At 37.6% G+C, this 19,605-nt stretch overlaps 1 protein-coding gene across 9 annotated transcripts in view; it reads right to left on the bottom strand.

The window, feature by feature from the left end:
* Positions 1 to 19,605, bottom strand: part of LOC146387443 (glutamate receptor-interacting protein 2-like) — a 261,545-nt gene that overhangs the window by 19,643 nt on the left and 222,297 nt on the right. For all 9 annotated transcript variants that reach the window (XM_084929053.1, XM_084929049.1, XM_084929048.1 and 6 more), the window contains exons 8-17: positions 19,215 to 19,362; positions 17,848 to 18,017; positions 13,583 to 13,738; positions 12,716 to 12,868; positions 12,437 to 12,623; positions 6,740 to 6,885; positions 5,390 to 5,470; positions 2,400 to 2,463; positions 1,247 to 1,392; positions 235 to 379 (exon numbers count right to left, since the gene is read on the bottom strand). In XM_084929053.1, the coding sequence (XP_084785179.1) occupies positions 235 to 379; positions 1,247 to 1,392; positions 2,400 to 2,463; positions 5,390 to 5,470; positions 6,740 to 6,885; positions 12,437 to 12,623; positions 12,716 to 12,868; positions 13,583 to 13,738; positions 17,848 to 18,017; positions 19,215 to 19,362 (1,396 nt within the window). The remainder of the gene's footprint in view (positions 1 to 234; positions 380 to 1,246; positions 1,393 to 2,399; positions 2,464 to 5,389; positions 5,471 to 6,739; positions 6,886 to 12,436; positions 12,624 to 12,715; positions 12,869 to 13,582; positions 13,739 to 17,847; positions 18,018 to 19,214; positions 19,363 to 19,605) is intronic.

Consider the following 19,605-nt stretch of genomic DNA (forward strand, 5'->3'; position numbering starts at 1 on the left):
AATGTAAAATAACGCAATCTTCCATGCTTGGCTGGTACTGTTGTTTTTTTAGTTACAGAGCAACACAGACATGTAAAACATGATAGACATAGTGAGATATTCAATTCATTTTCAATTCATCAGCTTTGGATTTATACAAAAATGCTCTATCCAGATATCTAGGGAATTTTATTTAGAGCTACAAAGTGGCAACCTAGAATTCCCAGAAGAGATTTTGTGTGTCTGAGTATGTACCTTTCTGCAAGGCCTCTCTTAGTTAGGCCTGATATAGTGATGGGGTCAAACGGCTCCTCAGTGCCAGAGATGGTGATACCCAGAGGGCCTCCGTACCGCTTCAGTTCCACTGTGTATATGATGCTGCCTGATGTCTCCTGCTCATCTGATACACACAAACACACATACACGCACACGCAGTCACACACAGAGACACACACACACATTAATCTAGTGTTTCAAGTCTGAGGAGTACATTATACCGTCTGATGGATGCTTCTTATCTGATGCACACGCACACAAAACACTTCAGGTCACTAAGTAATACTGGATCACATTACCTGCTCACTGGAAATGCGCACACACAAACACACTTGATTCCAGAAGTAGGTCAAAACGCTTCTTGAGACTACACTGGTAGGCAAGACACAGTTTCCATGGTAACCAAGGAAAAGACTGCCTTGTCATCATATAGCATGCACACATGTTATTTCCTCCTTGTGTGTGTTTGTGCCTGATGACTACAGTCTCATTATTTACCCTCATTACACAGTCCCTAACTTAGTTTGTGTGTGTGTGTGTTTACGTCACATTATATAACTTGAATGTGTTTATGTGTATGCACAAATACAAGGTGTAAGCTGTAAGACTGTTAAAATGTGAATATGCGACCATGCACAAAAGTCCTTAGATGGATTAGGACTCTAGGCTGCTGCTTGTTGTTTCCAGTTCCCATAATAGGTCACTGCACATTTTTCTATATAAAATTATACTATATTGTAAAAACATGTTGGATTTATGTTGTAATTTATAATACATTCTTTATTGTTTCACATGAAGACCATTTTAGTTGTGTAGGTGTCCCAGAGTTTTGGACAATAGTGCCACCTTGTGGTCAAACTTCATTAGTACAGCTTTCTTTTTTTTCTGACGGTAACTGAAATAATAAACTAAAGAAAACTTAAAACCTTAGCTTATCTCAGGTCAGAGCTATGTCCCTCAAATACAGAAACAACTATATTCACAAAAGTACCTGAGTTGTCTTCATCTTTACGTATTTTTAATTTGACGAGTTCCTCACACTGCTGGAGGATCTGCTCCGCATCATCTTTGGAACAGTTTTCAAGTCTGATGTTGTCAATAGCCAGCAGCTTATCTCCAGGCTCCAGTGTTCCTGTTCTGGTGGTGAGAGAGTGAAAGAATAGAGAGTGACAAAGAAAAAAGAGAGAAAAAGTCAAAGCATTTGAGACTCTCTTAGATATTAATCAAACGCTGAAGTAAAAACACTTATGTTACTAAGTTGAATAATTTCTATAATTTCAAATTTAAAAGGGCTCAGTGGAATTCTAAAAAAAAGTGTAACTTTATGAGTATATGATATCTTTCTCCTCAATATATTAGTTGGAAAATAAATACAACACCCATAAACCCAGCCACCCAGAAAAACAAAAACCTGTGTTGAGCTGGCTAGTTTTAGTGGTCCTTGCTATGTAAGTCTCCAAACCTCTATATAATTTATATTGTTAGAAAGTGGTAGTGCTCACTCTTATTACTTACTTTTGAGCACTATTCAGCTGCTCATTAACACAAAAATCTGAGCCAAGGCAAGGCAACAACACAGTGCATTTAAGTATATAAATATAGTCAAAATGATCCCTTTAGTATTAAATGTCCATCGTTTCAACACAGCCTGAGCATAAGATCTATTTCTTTATGACTGCAGTGTACCCGTCTTCTGATGTTAGAAAGGTGTTTGATACTATCATGTTAATATGGACCAAAAAAATTTCTTCCAGTGTCCAGCACGTTGCTGAATATAGGACACAAAGGATTAAGGCAAGGGGGTCTATGTTAAAGCTCATATCACTGTAACTGTGTATTACTGTGAACAAGAGAAACACACATGACTAGTAAAGTCTGGTGTCTTTTAGTTCTTAGTGTGCAATTTACTCTAAGATTAAAAACAAAACAAAATAGCCCAGAAGGTGATACATTGTAACAACTGTCATAAAACACAAGGAAAAAGTGAACTATAATATGGATATAAATTCAAAAACAGAAAACAAAACAAACAAAAAAAAAACCCCAGAACAAAATGAAATTCGCAGAACCCCCCCCCCCCCCCCAAAAAAAAGCAAAACATGCAGTCCTTACAAAGGAATATAACACTAGTCCCTAAAAAATACCTGTGAGCCATGCTCCCCTTCTTGATGTCAGAAATTATAAGAGGCTCTCCTGGCTTCTTACTCGCTGTTAAGGTAGATGAAACCATAATAAGATTTAGCAGGAACAGCAGCAACAACATCAAAATATAACATGTCAGTCAACAAATAAAAATAACAATAACAATAACAACAACAACAACAATAATAATAATAATAATAATAATAATAATAATAATAATAATAATAATCAGTTCAATATAAATAGTAACATTAAGGTTGTATATTCATCCATCCATCCTCTAATATCACCTCTTTAATCCTATCAGGACAAATTGCCTGCACGCAGATTTGTCACAATAGCCAACATTTTGGGTTCCCTGCTCTCTGAGCGTGAGCCCAGAAGCTCCATGTCTTTGCTAGCTGTGAATATTTTCTGTTCAGCAGGTGGCACCATTGCATCATTCTCTTGTCTCAAATGCAGCCAAGGAACAACATGCTTTATACCATTTTATATACACCATACATCAGAATTGTGACAATATAACTTAATTTGAGGTTATTATCATTAGTTATTTAGATGGTTACAACTATAACACATCACTACAATGTCACTGAAGAACAAGGGAGTACCTAAATAATAAAATCCCACATTTCAGGGCTGAAAATGACCAGAGGTAAGAGAATTGGTTTGATTTGGACATTTGATTTACATGATAGCTCAAACATCCTGTCTCTTTAGCCAGGAAAGTTTAAATAAGGACAAAAATGTTTTTATGCGCTTAGACTCTCTATAGTTACACTATAGTATACTCTCAGTTATCCTGTAGGACTGGTTTGCAGAAATAACTTAAGAGAGCTGCACTGTTTCTGCGGTGCTTATGTCTTCAGCTATTTTTCTTGCACGATATATATACAGCACTTTTAAATGCAAATGTGTGGCAGGGATATGAAATGTCACTTGGTATCAGCAAACATCAGAGGCAGGCATAGTAGGCATGTGCAGATACACACAAGATGCACACAAGGTTTTTAGCATCGATGCCTAATGTAAGAAGGGATAGAGAGAAAATAAGAGAGACTAAAAGAAAGTGAGTACATTCACAGCTGCATCTCCTTCAGTATCCCCCCCCCCCCCCCCCCCCCCACCCCCCAATCATGTTGAGTGGACAAAGGGGGCATGTGGAACTGGCAATGCCAAAAAGATACACAAAAGCAGGTTTTCTCTGAGGATTTAATGACAGCATTTTTACAGGCAGTCAAGACAATCTTTAGGAGCCAGATATCACACCTTGATTTAGTATTTACTCCAAAACACAGACAATGATTTACATCACCATTAAAAAACATATAACATATTAAGTTAAGGCCCAAAATCCTAGACATAAAAAGTGCATATTTTCTTTAAAGAAATTCAACATAGTGGACAAGAAAAAAAATACGCATTGCCTGCTTGTTTTCTTCCACACAACCTCCAGCAAAATTGCTGGGGCCCAGCCGTCTTCAATTATCTTCTCTTTAAATATTTAAAAATGTGTCAGGTTCAGTATTTCGCCTGTCACTGAGCTAATGCTTCTTAAAATAATACAGCGTGGAACAATACAATATACCCACATTCCAGGCTAGGTATAATTAAACACTGAATTTAGGTCATTCCCAGTGAAGAGTGAAGACTGTGCTATAAAGCTTTACAGATACAGTTAGCGTGTGATGAATTACTTTCTCAATAACCACTTTTGACTGGCAGAATAATTCCAAGTCTGCAGGGTAAATGCGCAAGTGTGTGCTTTTATTTTTGATTACAAATGTTTAATGCAACATTATACTGTATACACTACATGACCACTGATCATTGCACCCATGTGTTCTTTTTGAACATCAATTTTGGAAAGGCTCTATGGATTCTGCAACATAAATTTACTCCTATTTATTTAACACACAGTGAGGTTGACCATTGATGTTAGCGGGTAGCTCATAGCCAGTATTTTTGTTCATCTCATAGTATATTTAATGATACTGAGAAATGTGTTTCACAAAAACTAGAAAAATTAACCCTGACCTTGTGCACGCGAATTCAAACTAACATCAACCTACGAACTGCTGCCACAAAGTTTAGCTTCAATTTCTTTTCTTTATTGCAGCGGCACCAGGCTAATCAGTAATTCAGACGTCCTTTTACAGTTCCCTGCAGGGGGATTCCCTGATGCTCCAGCTCAGATGAGATATATATTTTCTCCAGTGAGTTCTGGGTCTACACTTGGATCTCCTCCAAGCCTGGAGAATCTCTAAAGGAAGGCACCCAGGAGGCATCCTTATTAAATCCCCGAACTACCTCAGAGGACATCTTTTGATGAAAAGGAGAACTAGTTCTACTGCGAGCCCGCCTTAAAATTTTGGAACCTGTCCCCTAATGCAGGGCTATGTCTTAGGCTGTGAACATAGACAAACAACAGGTGAGCAGTCATTCATGTTTTTCTGCTTTGAAGTCCATCTGATAATTGTATGCATAGTTATTGCATAGCAGTGTGGTGTCTGAACCCAACAGATCTATGGAGAAAACTGATTTTGATCACTTAGGATCTCTTTCTTTTGGTCGCTACTTAAAGCTCATGATCATAGATGAAGTTGGAAGATACAGGAGATGGAATCCAAAGTATACCTTTTCCTCTCAACTGTCTCTTCTCCACAATGGACCATTGAAGTGAAGTTCAAAGCTTAGTCAAAATCATCACTGTAGAGATTTTGTGTAGATTTTCCTCAGTTGAAACTAAGTGACTTAGCTCTAACTGAAAAAATGCTGGACACACAGCGTAATGCTAGTGTCACCAGAAAGACAAACAATATCTACAGCATTTAATAAACATTGTTGGAATTTATAGCTTAGCTTCTCTGCAGACTTTGTTATCATAAAAAATGCATGTGGGTGGTCGAATGAATTTTAAACATTCTGCCAGCAGCTGTTCAAAACAAAAAGTGGATCACATGAAAAATGTTTCAAGTGTGTGTGTTCCTACCACTGATGGTGAGCCCCAGTTCCACTCCTCTTTTCTTCGGCAGTTTGACGTGGAAAGTACCACTGCTTGGCACCACTGATTCTGCAACAGAAACACAGACACACACTTAAGCATAACCAGAGAAACAAGTAATGTAAAAAGAAACAGATAATATTCTCCTACATGGCAAACGGGGACTGTAAATCCTCATTGTTTGCCTACAGGAGTAAATACTAATTCTACCAGTAAAACACCTTTAAAACTGTAAGCACAGCAACCACGTAAGGCTTTCTGACTCCTTACTTGGATCTGTTTCTTACTTTAGAGTTTGTTTCGCTCACCAAGAAAAGGTAATTTAATTTCCTGAACAGCTTCAAGCAATCAAGCAAACAAAAACCAATATAAATATAACATTGGGTGAATACGTACCACCCAAATTTAGGGTTATTATCAGTAGATCTAATAAATCTATTCTTTTTAATTTATAGAGTTAGTTATGAGCATCCTTTACCTCCAAATTATCTGCTAGCCATATAACTCAATGAGTGAAAAAGCTACTATTAATAACTGCAGAGACCTCAATCAAACACTTAAATTGTTTGAAAATTCCCACTGACTACCTAAACTGCACAGTACTTCATTTTTTTCACAAGGACTTTTTACACTTACAGGTGTAAAAGTAGATGCCTGGATGTATAATTCCATTATACTACACATGTATTTTTTTACCAAGTCTCTTTTGAATCATTATTATGAATAACAACAAAAACAAACAAACAAACAAACAAAAATGACTTTTTGAATAATTATATCAAAGTTAAAAAAGAAAGCAGGTCATTCAGCCTTCACTTACTAGAATGATGAAATTATAGTACTGAACAGATTCCCTTCAAAAGAAGCACTACACTGTATTTATTTAATGTAATTTGATTCCTAAAAAATAATCTTGGATTGATGTAATCCTAATCCGAGTTTAACATTTTCCAAAATGGAATCTGTTGAGACTTTTCTTCTACAGAGAAATCAGAAATAAAGACCCTGAATGAACTCTTCATACTTTCCACAGGGGTTGACAGCATGTCAATGGTGCCATGCTCTGCAGTGAAGAGCTGTATTTATTCTGTCTAATCCTGCCTGTGCTAACACATAAGCTCACAGCACAGGCATCTCACCAGTATATCCAGTCTGTGAAAATGAGATTATATGTGTTTTTTAAACAAAGGTATGTTTTAAATGGGAGCTATTAAAGAACACAAAGGTGTCTTTCTATTCTGTGAAAACGTTTTTCAGGCTTCACAAATTAGCAAGGAATATGTATGGTGCATGTATGACATGGTATAAGGTCTAAAACGTTTTGCTAAGTTTACAAACCTGCTACATCAAACTCTATTTCCAGTGTGACCTTATTGGTCAATGCAGCATCTCGGAGGAGCTGATTGGCTTCCTCGAGTGTTCCGTCTTCTGTGGGGATTCCATTGATCGACAGAAGACGGTCTCCTACCTGCAGCAGGCCACACCTACGAGAAAATCAAGACGCTTTAGTGACTGGAAAAGCAATGCTTCCATGCTTGACAGGTTGAAGAGAAAAAAGTGGAAAAAGCAAAACAAAAACTCTCCAGCCCTCATTTTATTTTACCAGTGCAGCAAAGTGTGTAATAGTTTCTCCCTTATCTACAACTTCCAGTAAGTTGTGATGCTCTCAGGATGTAAAAAAAACTCTTACAAAACTGCAGAAAGACTAAAAAGCAACACATAAACAACACATTTCCTCTTTGATTTGTCATTCACATGCACATGCATTGTGCTGAGAAAGTTTTGGTAGTATTAACTAATAACCAGTGTGAATCTGAATGAGGTTTTCTTGTTTTTAAAACAAAACTCATAAATTCTGGTCTCACACTGAATGGATTTAAAGTATTCTGGACTGTTGGATTAAATATGAAGAAGTAGTCCACAGAGTACTCTGACAGAAACTTTGCAAAGACACAAAAAATGGTAACAACAAACCTATTTCACCTACAAGAGTACTAAATGTATTTAGGGATTTTCATGGGATAAAGCTCAGAATTAGGGTTGGGGTTGATATAATGATTAATATAAACATAAATGTAAAAGTAAAGATTTAAAATTATTGGTCCTGTTCCTATATATATCACAAGAAAAGGATACATACGAGCATGTAGTACGACTCTACATATAATTCATTTCCCTGTGTTTCATATCCATGCATCATCAACAATGAGATTAAAAACAAAGTATACGTTTCCATAAGGCAAGACACCTTTTCGTGATAGACTGTAATCACTATTAGGACTGACATTTTGCTGGGTTTTAAAAGGAAGAGAAGTTTTTTCAATGGAGAGGAAACCTACTGTCATTTTGGAGTGGCTTCAACTAAACTAAAGTTCTCCAGTTATTTGTTTACAAGGACGATCCATTGGAGCGCGAGACCACGGTTTCAAGAACTTTCCAAACATCAGCTCACTCAGGCAGTACACCACACTCAGCATTATGTTCACACAAGCTGTCAGATCCTGCTGCCTGAAATAAAGCCTGTTTGTCTCGCTATTGTCTGTGCCTATTTAATATGATTACCTCCAGGGTCAAACTGGTCCCAAGGGGAGAATAAAAATTCAGGCATTTATGTTTGCTAACTGTCAGTAGCTGCCCTATCTGGAATTTTTTCCCCTCCTTCAATTCGTTTTACAGACAGATGACAGGAGAGTAAGCTTATGACTCCCCACTGTGTTAAATTTCACATTATTTTTAGATACTGTGGCTTTTATGCTGCTGTTTAGCTATTATTTCCAAAATACACCAACCCTGGCTGCTCATTCAATAAATGACTGTTGGAATTAAATCAAAGCACATTACCTGTGACTATTAAATTCAGGAATCATGTGCCTTTTCTGTTGATATATTATCCTGTGATATTATTAATATGTCACTGTTTATTCAGACTTAAAGCAATTCCAGCTTTCTTGCTTTTCAAGGATCTGGAAGGAAAAACTTGATGAGAAGATCCCCGTCTGTGAGTCAGACTATAATACTCCAGCCTAACAGAATAAGATAGCTCATGCAGTGAGCTTCAGAAGAAATTAAGAACAAATGCAATGTGTGGCTAAGAAAAGCAAAGGAAGGTAAATATTTGAGTAGCTTAAACATGTGACTTTGAAACACAAAACTGGCTAAACAATAGAAATATTGAGTGTTTTGGGGTAACTTTTGTTAACATAAATACAAAAGCTGCTAGTATATTTTATGGCTTAAGGGTGAAATGCCAACTCTTAGAATTGGCCCACAGCCATGTTCCTTTTTGCAGTGAAATTATTACAACAGTTATCCACTTCTGCACCAAGGTGACATCTGACAGAAAAAAATGAAGATGAAATGTTTTGTCTCAGTTTAATTCGGCCTCACTGGAATGTAGTTGGTGCCCTATAGAGTTCCAGGACATCTAGGTTTTTCTTTTATGTGACACACATGCACAAATGAGGCACTGTATCTTCCATTAAGCCACGAGTGGGTGACTTGTATTAATATACAGCCAGACATCTTCATTATGATTTACCGAGGATAAAATGGTCTGCCATAGCTCTCATTCCTGTCGTTCTTTCTCCTCCATTTCCCATTAATTGTTCAAGAACCCCAAGTCCTTTCTTCGCTTTCGTTGTCTCATTTTTTCATTCTGTTTAGTGCAGCCCTATGACTGCCTCGCTGTCATATTAATTTACACTAATAATTTAATTTTCATCTTCTAACCTTAACTGAAACCAAAATCATAAAAGTTACTTTAACAACAACTAGTCATATTTATAATCCCAGACAAACCTACATCATCAGGACTGTAAATGTGCAGAACTAAACAAGTTAAAGTGGGATTAGGATACAAATAGTTGTTTTGTCAGACTCACGCTGCTTCTAAATTTGGCAACAATATCAAGTTCCAATTATTACAGTGAACATCCACCTTCAAACTGCTGTTTGATAACTGACCCATTTTTGTGTGGCTGTTTGTGTAACATTTACTTTACTGTGTTTTTTCTGTTTTTAGTGCTCTCTGTTTGCTCATCACTATGCAATCTTCCATTGTAATAGTTGACTGTGCACTTGAAATTTGAAAGTACGACTAAAATTTGAGTATTTTTATTATATACTAAAACATCTAATATACACTCCACCTTACATACATCTGTATGTATGGAGTTCTCATGGTGGTTTGTGTACACAGGCAGATAACGTGGCTCACTGCTGTCTTAATATTACTCTCTATGCCATTATCATTTTTGGGGAAAAGGGCCAAATAAGGCAAGAAATTACTGGAGCATAACTACGTTTGTTCTTTTTGAATCTTTTATTAATAGTCAGATTTTATTTTTTTTGGCCTCTTTCTTTTTCAAAAATAAACATTAAATGTAGAAACCTTTAGTGGTACAATATACACATTTTAAATTATGGCAAATGGTCTATCATTTACAAAACAAATCTTCCAGCATTCGCAGCACCAAAGGAAAATAATTACAGGTTAAAACCTTAAAAAGAGCTCCACAGACCACTGCTGCACAAATCGTATAGTTTTAAAGGCTATAAGTTGTGGATAATTGTAATTCGGGGTGGTGTAAAGGGGGTTATTTGGATTCACACTGCCAAGCGGAAAGAAAGGTACTTATCGATTCCTCCAGAGTGGGCAAAGGGAAGCTAGCTAATTAGTGTTGTTAGTGTGGGCGCTAATGGAGTAGGGAGTGTGGCCTCAGGGTGCCGAAACACACCCAGCACTTACAGAAGCTGTTAATATGACGGAAACATCAACATCAATCAATGGACACGGACATAAGCACAGCATCATGATCCAGACACGACTGAGAATTCATACAGAGACTTAAATGAAGTTGTGAACAAATTACTGAGAAACAGCAGACACAAGCATGCAGAAGACTGTGGGCACGCACACACTTGCATGTCAGTGTTCACAAAAAAACCCTACCTACACTCATGTACAGAAATTCTTCCAAACATTTAAACACCCACACATAATACAGAGCCAAGAAGAGCTGTTAATACACCAAAACATCAGTCTAACACACCCACCCACACTAACACTGACATCCAAACACACACACAGGGAAGCTAAGTAAAACTCTGTTAATGTCGGCATTTGTCCTCAAACAAACAGAAGGCCATTTGTACAGTTGTTGTACAACTACACAAATACAAGTGAACATCCTGTTACAAAGTTTTTAAATTACACATCTATAATTTTACTACACTGTAACTGTGAGGAAAGGTCATATTTTACCCATGTCTATTAACAGTTTTTACATGCACCAATGTGGGTCAAATTAATAAGGTGGTTTTAAGGAATCTTAAAACTTTATATGCCATGTCTGGGTGTATTTTATACGAAACAGTGACAGAGTTCAAAGGATACTTTGACTGCCACCATGTTGCTACCATATTTGCTCCACAGAGACAAGCACTAGTTAGTCTTTGAAATATCATGTGGAAATCTCAAAGCAGTATAGGAGTGATAAAATATGATGCATATAAGTCACATAGCTACTGAACACACATCTAAATAATACTATATTTGCACATTTTGCATCTTGCACATGCCTTCATCCTGTCTCGTCTACAATATCCGGACAATAACTTGAACCTGGTATTCAATACCTTCTGCACAATCCACTTTGTATTGTCTCTGTCCCTGTCTTTATTTATCGTACATTTAGTATTGTATAGTTAGCATTATAGTATTGTATAGCATTGTATAGTTAGTAATTAGTACCTTTTTATCCCTTAATTTTACCGAAATTTAGCATGTTATTTATTTGTAAATCCTAGTTTTATAGCTGGAGATATATCTTTTATATACTTATAAATGCACCATGGGGGGCTTGGGGTGAAACAGCATTTCGGTACCTGTATACTGTGTATTGACAATAAAGCTCTTGAATCTTGAATCTAAAATAGTCATAATAAGGAAAGAGGGTGTGTTGAAGGGTGGTGCCTTGTAATAGACATGAGATCTGAAATAGGGTGGCGTGGTGATACAGTGCTTAGCACTGTCACCTCACAGCAAGAAAGTTCCCAGCAAGGCTCTTTCTGCGTAGATTTTGCATGCTCTCCCTGGGGCTGTGTGGGTTTCTTCTGGCTACTCTGGTTTCTTTCCACAGTCTAAAGACATGCAGTTTGGTTAACTTGTAATTCTAAATTGCCCACGGGTGTGAGGTACGGTGCTTGATGTTGATGGAATAAAAATAATGTCTGTATGTATGGTTAAAGTGTAATTAGAAGCACTGAGGAATCACTAAGACTAGGAAAGCACAATATAAATTTAAGTACTTGCATAGTCCAACTACTGCTGTATTTTCAGATCTCAGATATAACTGTGCTTATGGCAGATTTGTATTTAATGTAGGGTCACTTTTACTCAAATTCACAAGATGAGACAATGTGAGATGTTATAGTTGTTTTTTTTTATTCATTTTTATTTCCACACAGGATTGTTGCTTAAAGGAATGAGTTATTTGAAGAGTCCTCTTTCCATCATGTTTGTATATGCCAACTGTGTGTCATGCCTCTTATAAACAATGAGGTTGAAAACACTTGTACAAAGGATACACCTGTGCACCTTCTATATATCCCTTCTGACAAGCCACTTCTGTCCTCTCTCTTCCAGATGCATTTTGGAATTGAAACAGTGTAGCATACTAAAATTGATTTTTGGGTCAATGATAAGACAAAGAATGGAAGTGACTCAGAGGCACAAATTAGCGACACAAGAAAAGCCTGTGACTATATGTCCACAAAAGACTGACTAAAGACACAGACACAGGTGGAAACATGGCCAGCTGGGAACCAGAAACAAAACAATGACGGTGGGGCAGTGAATCACAAAGCAGGGAAACAAAAACAAGACTTTTGACATTGTAGTGCCAAAAAAAAAAAAAAAAGTCAGACTAAATTTGATATTGCAGTGAAAAAGCTACAGATGACAGTTATTGTAGTTTAGATTTAATTTATGCTACAAACGTGCATCCTTATGACTGGGTCAGCATGCACGCTCACCTCTCTGCAGAGCTGTCAGGCTCTATGAATCGAATAAGTGGTGGTGCTGACAGCGTTTCGGTGGCAAATATTCCTCCCTGTAGTTGTACACCAAAGCCGTTCAGTGGGTCACCTGTTAAGACAACCTCACTGGTCTCTACATGAACCACCTGACCACCTGGACCCACCGAACTGGAGGCCAGGGACACTAAAAACACACAGACACATATATTACAGTTAGTTTCATCCCTTCTGGGAAATTAGATCCATCATGCAGAGACACAGGGAGATGGAACCTACAGGAGCTCTTATGCTCTTTCTTTCTCTGCCGCCGTTTGAGCAGTGAATTACGGGGACTCATGGGAACAGTGGGCCTGGGTAATGTGCTCGAGCTCTGGCTGCTGGGCCCAGAAGTGGTTGTAGAGGCAGGGGAGAAACTGGCTGATACAAGAGCTGCAAAAAAAGAGTGAGGGAAAATAAGTCTATTTTCAATATTGCAATAAATTAAAAAACCAAAGAAGTAGATGCTAATAAATCTCTTTCTTCCTCTGGGAAATGGAAAAGGAAAACAAAGAGTCAAAGAGCACATGATAAATACCGCAAACATGGATATGTCAGGTAAAATTTTATGTCTTGTTTGGTGCTTTATTTTCACAGCATGGCGGCTGAGTAGTTAGCAGTGTTGTCTCACAGCTGTAAGGTATTGGGTTTAAATACAGGCCTAGGCTGGGCCCCTTGGTGAGAAATGTATATGCTCTCCTTGTGTTTACTTGGGCCTCTTTCGAAACCTCCAGTTTTCTTGTCATATTTCCACATGACCAAAGACACTGCACTGCACAATGCCACTTATATTTAAATTATATGCTTATGATGCTTATCTTTAAACCACAAGATGAGAATTCATAGATACATGCCTTAAATAGTCTTAAAATATGTAGAGCTTTTTAAAATATATCTTTTTAAACAACACTACATATAGATTCCACTGGGCAGCATACATTTGATTTCTCATTTACCCTTTCACAGACATTGCCTGCCATCATCAATAAGCCAAATACCATTGGGCAATGAAGTCTAAATTAATGCATACAGCTTAATTTAGACTTCTACTAAAAATTTATGGTCTTACTTATGTAGTACCAAGTTGTGTTGTGTTTGTGTTCTTACACTTGCAGTAGTCAAGGTTGTTGATTGTGTTGTTGTTAGAGGCTGTCCACGATTTATTGAGGGTCGAACTTGTGTTGCAGAGAGTGGAGTTTGGAGGGGGACAGTAATTAACACAAGGGTCCCAGGAGTGGGGATGGTCCGACTTCTGAACCTTGACTGCAAAACACATGCAATGAAACATGAGCATTGAATTTTAATACTTCTAAAATCAGTGGCTAGGTGTAGGCTAAACCAACCTTACACCAACTCTTACATAATTTTAATAATAAAATTCAAATGTCTGAACCTAAATTAAAAGTTTCTAGATTTTGTGTACATGTAGCATTGCTCTTCCTATGCTATCAGCCCACTAAATGGCTTCTATCGGGCTAAATCATTGTCACAGATATAGGTAGGAGGTACCCTACCATGTCTGCTATTTGCCAAGAAGGTGAGTTATCATCCATTCTGATCACTGATAAGGAGAAATTAATGCAGATGTTACAGAATTGCAATTTATAAAATTGTGAGTTAGAGATTCGGACATGATAACTCATCTATAACCTATATAATAGGTATATCTCTCTTTATGGCTGTCTTCCTGTTATGTGTACAGCTTGTCTTGCCCTGTGTCTCATCCAAATATGATCACACAGAGCACACATTCCATGAACTTCATGTAATCTTGATTGCCATGGGCTGTCACAGACAGTATCTGTATATTTTTCATATTAAAACCATTCTAACTGCTTGCTGTTTAGCTAGTTAGCTGTGCATTATCTACTTTTCCTCAATGGATTGAATCTTTTAGGCTGATACTGATTGACGTGTCGTTAGACCTCAGTGTTTTCTTCACAGAGATCTTGTAACTCTCACCTCACCTGGCTGCTCACCCGGACCAATTTGCTTTGACCCTACCAGGGGCAAATCAACCCTACATCATAGCCACCCAGGTAACCACTGCACAGAGTAGTTCAAATGTCACCAGCACATCTACCACTTAAACCCTATATGTTTGTCTGTGAAAATCCCAGAAGATCTGTAGTTTCTGAAATACTAGGAGCAGGCACCGTCTGGCACCGTCTGGCACCGTCTGGCACCGTCTGGCACTGACAACTATGTCATATTCAAAACCACTTAAATCACCTTTCTGTCACATTCTGAAGCCTGCTTTGAACTTCAGCAGGTTGTCTTGGCTTCGTCTATATCCCTCAAAGCATTCAGTTGCTGCCGTCTGTTTGGTTGATTAGATATTTGTGTTAATAAGCACTTCAACAGATGTACCCAGCAAAGTGGGCTGTGAGTATTTAAGGCAGTGATCACATTACTTTTCAGCTTGATTCATTCATTTATCAGTTAAACTCTACAACAAATTTCATCTGAACTGTGATTAAAAGAGATATAAAACTTTTTGGGTTACTAACACTCACATACCAACCAATCAGGTGAACATATTTCCAAAAATACCTATTATGTGACAACATATAATTCAATACCTTACTGTATTGCATTTAATCCAAACTAATTTCACTGTCACTTAATTAGGTCCATGAAAAAGTGTCTGTAAGCTACATTCAGCTGCTCCCTTTGTCACAAGTGGTGAGCACAACAGGTGGCTCCACATGTTTGATTTGGCAGAATCCAGATGCCAGATGCCCTTTCTGACGCAGCCGCAAAGACAAGTTGTGTCGGGAATTGAATCAGTGACTATTTGCTTGTTACCCATTACATTATGGAGAAAGAAAAAAAAAATGAGTTGACTGTGTTATCTGCTAAAAATGCGCATTTCTTCAGTTTTGGGGGAAAACCTCTTTTGAGGAAACTCCCACTGAGAATTTAATGATACAATCGAGGCTGACAACCTGACAATCTACACAGCGTTGTGTGTAATTCCCCTTTATGCTCGTGTATCTAAACTCTGAAGTTTATCCGAAGCTACTCTGTGCTGCCACAGCCATCCAGCTGAGCTATTGTTTCCTCGACGTGTGAGGCCTTTTATCTAAACTACTCTGATGGCAGGACGTGTGAGGAGCGGAAGTGTTGGGCAACCTCGGGGTGAGATCCGTGAAATGAGGAAACATTTTTTCATCTAATCCTCCTTGGGTAAAAATGAAGTCATTATGTCCAGCGAAACACACCGGAGAGACGGTCCTTCTGACAAGGAACGGCAGCAGTAACACACACTGTAAATGCCCACAGACAGCAGACACATAACAAAGCCACTTTGAATTAACACTTATACTCATTTACACATGATATATTATGAGAAGATACACAAAACATGAGAACATTCTAAGACACATTTGTGTCTAGATTTACCAAACGTAATCTACGTGGCAAGAAAACCGACTGAAACTTTACTCACACACACAACTGCAAAACCTTTAATCAGAGTGTCTATTAATAAGGCAGCAGCAAGCTGGCTTTAAGGTCTGCTGCAAGGACATCAGTATCCTAATGAGCTGTGTTCATTTCCTAAAACACACAAATGCACGCATGTACACACAAAGGCGGTCACAAAACTGTGATTAGAAGAAGGAAAGAATAAATTTAGCTTCTTGCAGACAAATGAGATGAGATGGTGACCTTTCGAGTGAACAAGTGTGTCTGTGTGTGCTGTGTTCACACGTGTAACTCCAAGAATGTTATTAAAAATAACATTCTTGTCACTTTAAAATAATACCAGAACACAACAGAACTATAAAAGAGAAAAAGAGCGAAGAGGAACACTAGAAAATAATTTCAAAATGGAAGGAGATGAACATTTCTGAGATGAGGTACGTGTAGAGAATAAGAGAAGTCAAAGGCAGAGATTAATAGCAGAGAAGAGAGGAGAGGAAAAGGACAACGGATAGGAGGAGGTTGCAAGCTGTAAGCAGTTTTTGACAGCTGGAAGAGAGGTGTAATGACTTTAATTAAATCCCATCTTGCCTTTACACTCCCTGTCACTCTATTTCTCATTCATGTGCCATTTCTCTTTTCAGCATTTACTTTTTCGTCTGTTTTCATGCTGAGAGCGATCTTCCACCACACAAAAATTTCTATTGAAAATAGACTAATGGAAAGGTTTTAGTTTAGTTCAAGTCTAGAATATCTAGTTTTTCTTCTCGGTCTTAAAGCCGTTGCTTTAATCCCGTCTCTGTCATCCTCTCCTGGGAATCTCTAATTGACCGAAACACATTAAAGATTTTCTTCTAACAAAAAAATTTTTTTTAAAAAAGGTTTTGGGGAAAAACTAAATAAAACTATACAGCGTCTACAAGTAGAGGATCGTGTTGACTGTGATGTGTTTCTATTTATTCACAATATTCATTGTGTGAGTGTGATGTGTACACTTGTCATACTTAAGCAGCCTCAGCTGCAAGCATTAACACATGAACATATGATAAAAAACTAGTTACTGGAATCAGGATTTCCCCTCTAAATCCATTGGCACTAATTCTGTCACAGATGAGAAGCCATCACTTGGCTATGGGTGAGCTAATTAGGAACAAAGTTGCCATTGCGGCCAAATTATTCCTCAAGTGGAGTTGTATTAAAAAAAGAGGCTGAAAGACACCGGAATGAATGGGATTTTTTATTTTTTATTTTTTTTGCCACTCGGATTTGCTAAATATGCATGGGGTGACTTAATTGTGGCGAAGACTAAACAAACTCTCCTTGGTCGTTTTTACTCTGCTTTTTTTTTTGGAATCTGACTTAATAGTTGCCAAATCAGAGCTGACCAGGAATTAAATACACAGTTGGTCATTGTTCTTCAATAATTAGCATTTGTCATGCTAAATATTACAAATACTGCCATCTAACTATGTTTCCTGCTGTTAAATGTCAGTACAACATGCTCTGGCAAAAAAAATTCGGTTTAATTTCATAAACATGTATGCAACAAAAAAACAACAACAAAGCAAGTGAATTTAAAAATAAATAAATAAATGTAATCATTATGTGATTCTGAAACTCTGGCTCCAAAGGTATACTACACATGAAGAGTGATGAACAAAGCTGTGCATTGGTAGGAAGACAATTGAACAATTTTAGGAGTCATACCTATTCAAATAAGAGCAATGCAGCAGGCTGAAAAGATGGCAGCATCAGCCATCATAGTAGAGGCTTGAGCCTCAAACAGAGTTGAATCATCATGATTTAACAAGGTTGTTCCATAATTACCAGTGGCTTTTTTTTAATTTTACCCAAATGACAGATAAAATATTGACAGATAAAATTTTGATTACTAAAATAACCAAAGAGTTTACTGTGAATCTGATGGCCCTAGATGTTACACTCACCTGTGTCATGCTGTTTTCCAGTTAGCCTCGTTTGATGCGAGGGAAGAATTTCTAATTTAACCAGTTCTGTTGTGCTTGCTATTAATTGTGTTGCCTCCAGAACCGTACAGTGCTCTGTTGATGTCCCATCAATAGACAGCAGGTGATCCCCAGCATGCAGTGCTCCACATCTAATACAAAAGAGACAAAGAGAGAATAAGCACAAAATGTTATCGCCACAATACACTGGATAAATAAACAGAACACAAATAGCTTCCATTCTGTTTCAGAAAAGCTTTTTTTTTGTTCTTTTGCCAACAGTATATAAGCTAAACACATTAATCTGCTTAGCTCACAACGGCATGCTGCTGTGCTGGTCAGAATGATATCGCTGCTCTTCACACAGGGGTTAGATTTTACAAACTGACTTTGCAATCATGTGGGAATGAATAATGCCAGAGCACAGACCTCTGCAGTCAACTTGTCCTGTTGACTGAGGTTATTTTAGTACTCATTTCAGCACTGACACAGAGTTCAAGTGCTTCATGTATATTTTAGAGGTAGACTGGAGCTGAAAGCAATATCCCGTCTTCTGATGTCTGTGTAAGTTATAAGGTTGGACACAGTCTATGTGTGTTTATCTGTGTCTTTCTTACACAGAGAGGATATGCTGTAAACATAAATGCAACCACTTCAAATCTGTAATCCAACAGCAGAATCAAATTAGATCTTGAAGGAGAAAATATAAAGTCCACCATTTTTCAACAAAAGAGAAATATACAGCTGACAGATGTTTGCAAAAGTGTAAACTATATATTATTGTGCACTAGCCCTGTTCTCAAGAAAATAATTTTTATAGCATTTCAATACATAATATTCTTTTAATGGTAACTTTGCATCAAACAAACCAACCAGACAGACAGACAAAATGAGGAAACAGTTCTGCAGAGTGAAAACTGTCCATGAAGTACTTACTGTGGATTTAAACTGTACTGAGCTACAATGTTGTCTTAATATCTGAAAGCATCTCAGAGCTTCTTTCATCCTCTGTTGTAGTTTGACAGCTAACAGAACAAAATTCACTCAGAACTTAAAGGGTAAATCTAGGCAAAACTACAACTGGCATGTATGCAAACACATACATGCCAGTTGTGTTTCTAAGAATATTAACTCTGTTTAGTAAAAAATTACAGTTAGCCAGCATGTTTAAATGTGATACCAAGGGTTCTCTTACATATGATAAGTTAGACTGAGGCTGGTTGCACTAATTTCACTGTCTAGGGCATCACAGCTCCCACACCAAAGGAAACTTCCTGTGGGTCTGTAAGACATCAGTGGGTTTTAAAAACTGAGAATGCCTGGAGAATAAGTAGCATGTAGATACATACCTGTCCACCACGCTGCCAGGTTTAACCCGGTCGATGACAATGACCTGTTTGTTTTGATGATTGGCTGAAGTCAGCGTGATGCCTAGTGTTGCTCCTGGAGATTTGGCTATTTCCACTAACAGTGGACCAGATGCATTTGCCAGTGAGTCTGAACGGGAAGGAATGAAGTTATTTTAATAATTTGACCTTTTACTGCTTGCTGCTTCTTACAGTCTTAAACTGATCTTAGAGTAATCTAGCAAAGTACAAATACCTTAAATATCTGTTTCACCAAGAACAGCACAGTGAAAAAGTTCAAGAGCATATATGTCCTTGAAAATATAACCAGACATGATTAGCAGGGGATTCCTTGCAGTGCTTTTCGGGCAAGTTAAACTGAGCTGTTTTACCC

This window comes from Perissodus microlepis, chromosome 5 (genome assembly GCF_051167445.1).
Source record: "Perissodus microlepis isolate ML-2025 ecotype Zambia chromosome 5, ASM5116744v1, whole genome shotgun sequence".
Classification (NCBI taxonomy): domain Eukaryota; kingdom Metazoa; phylum Chordata; class Actinopteri; order Cichliformes; family Cichlidae; genus Perissodus; species Perissodus microlepis.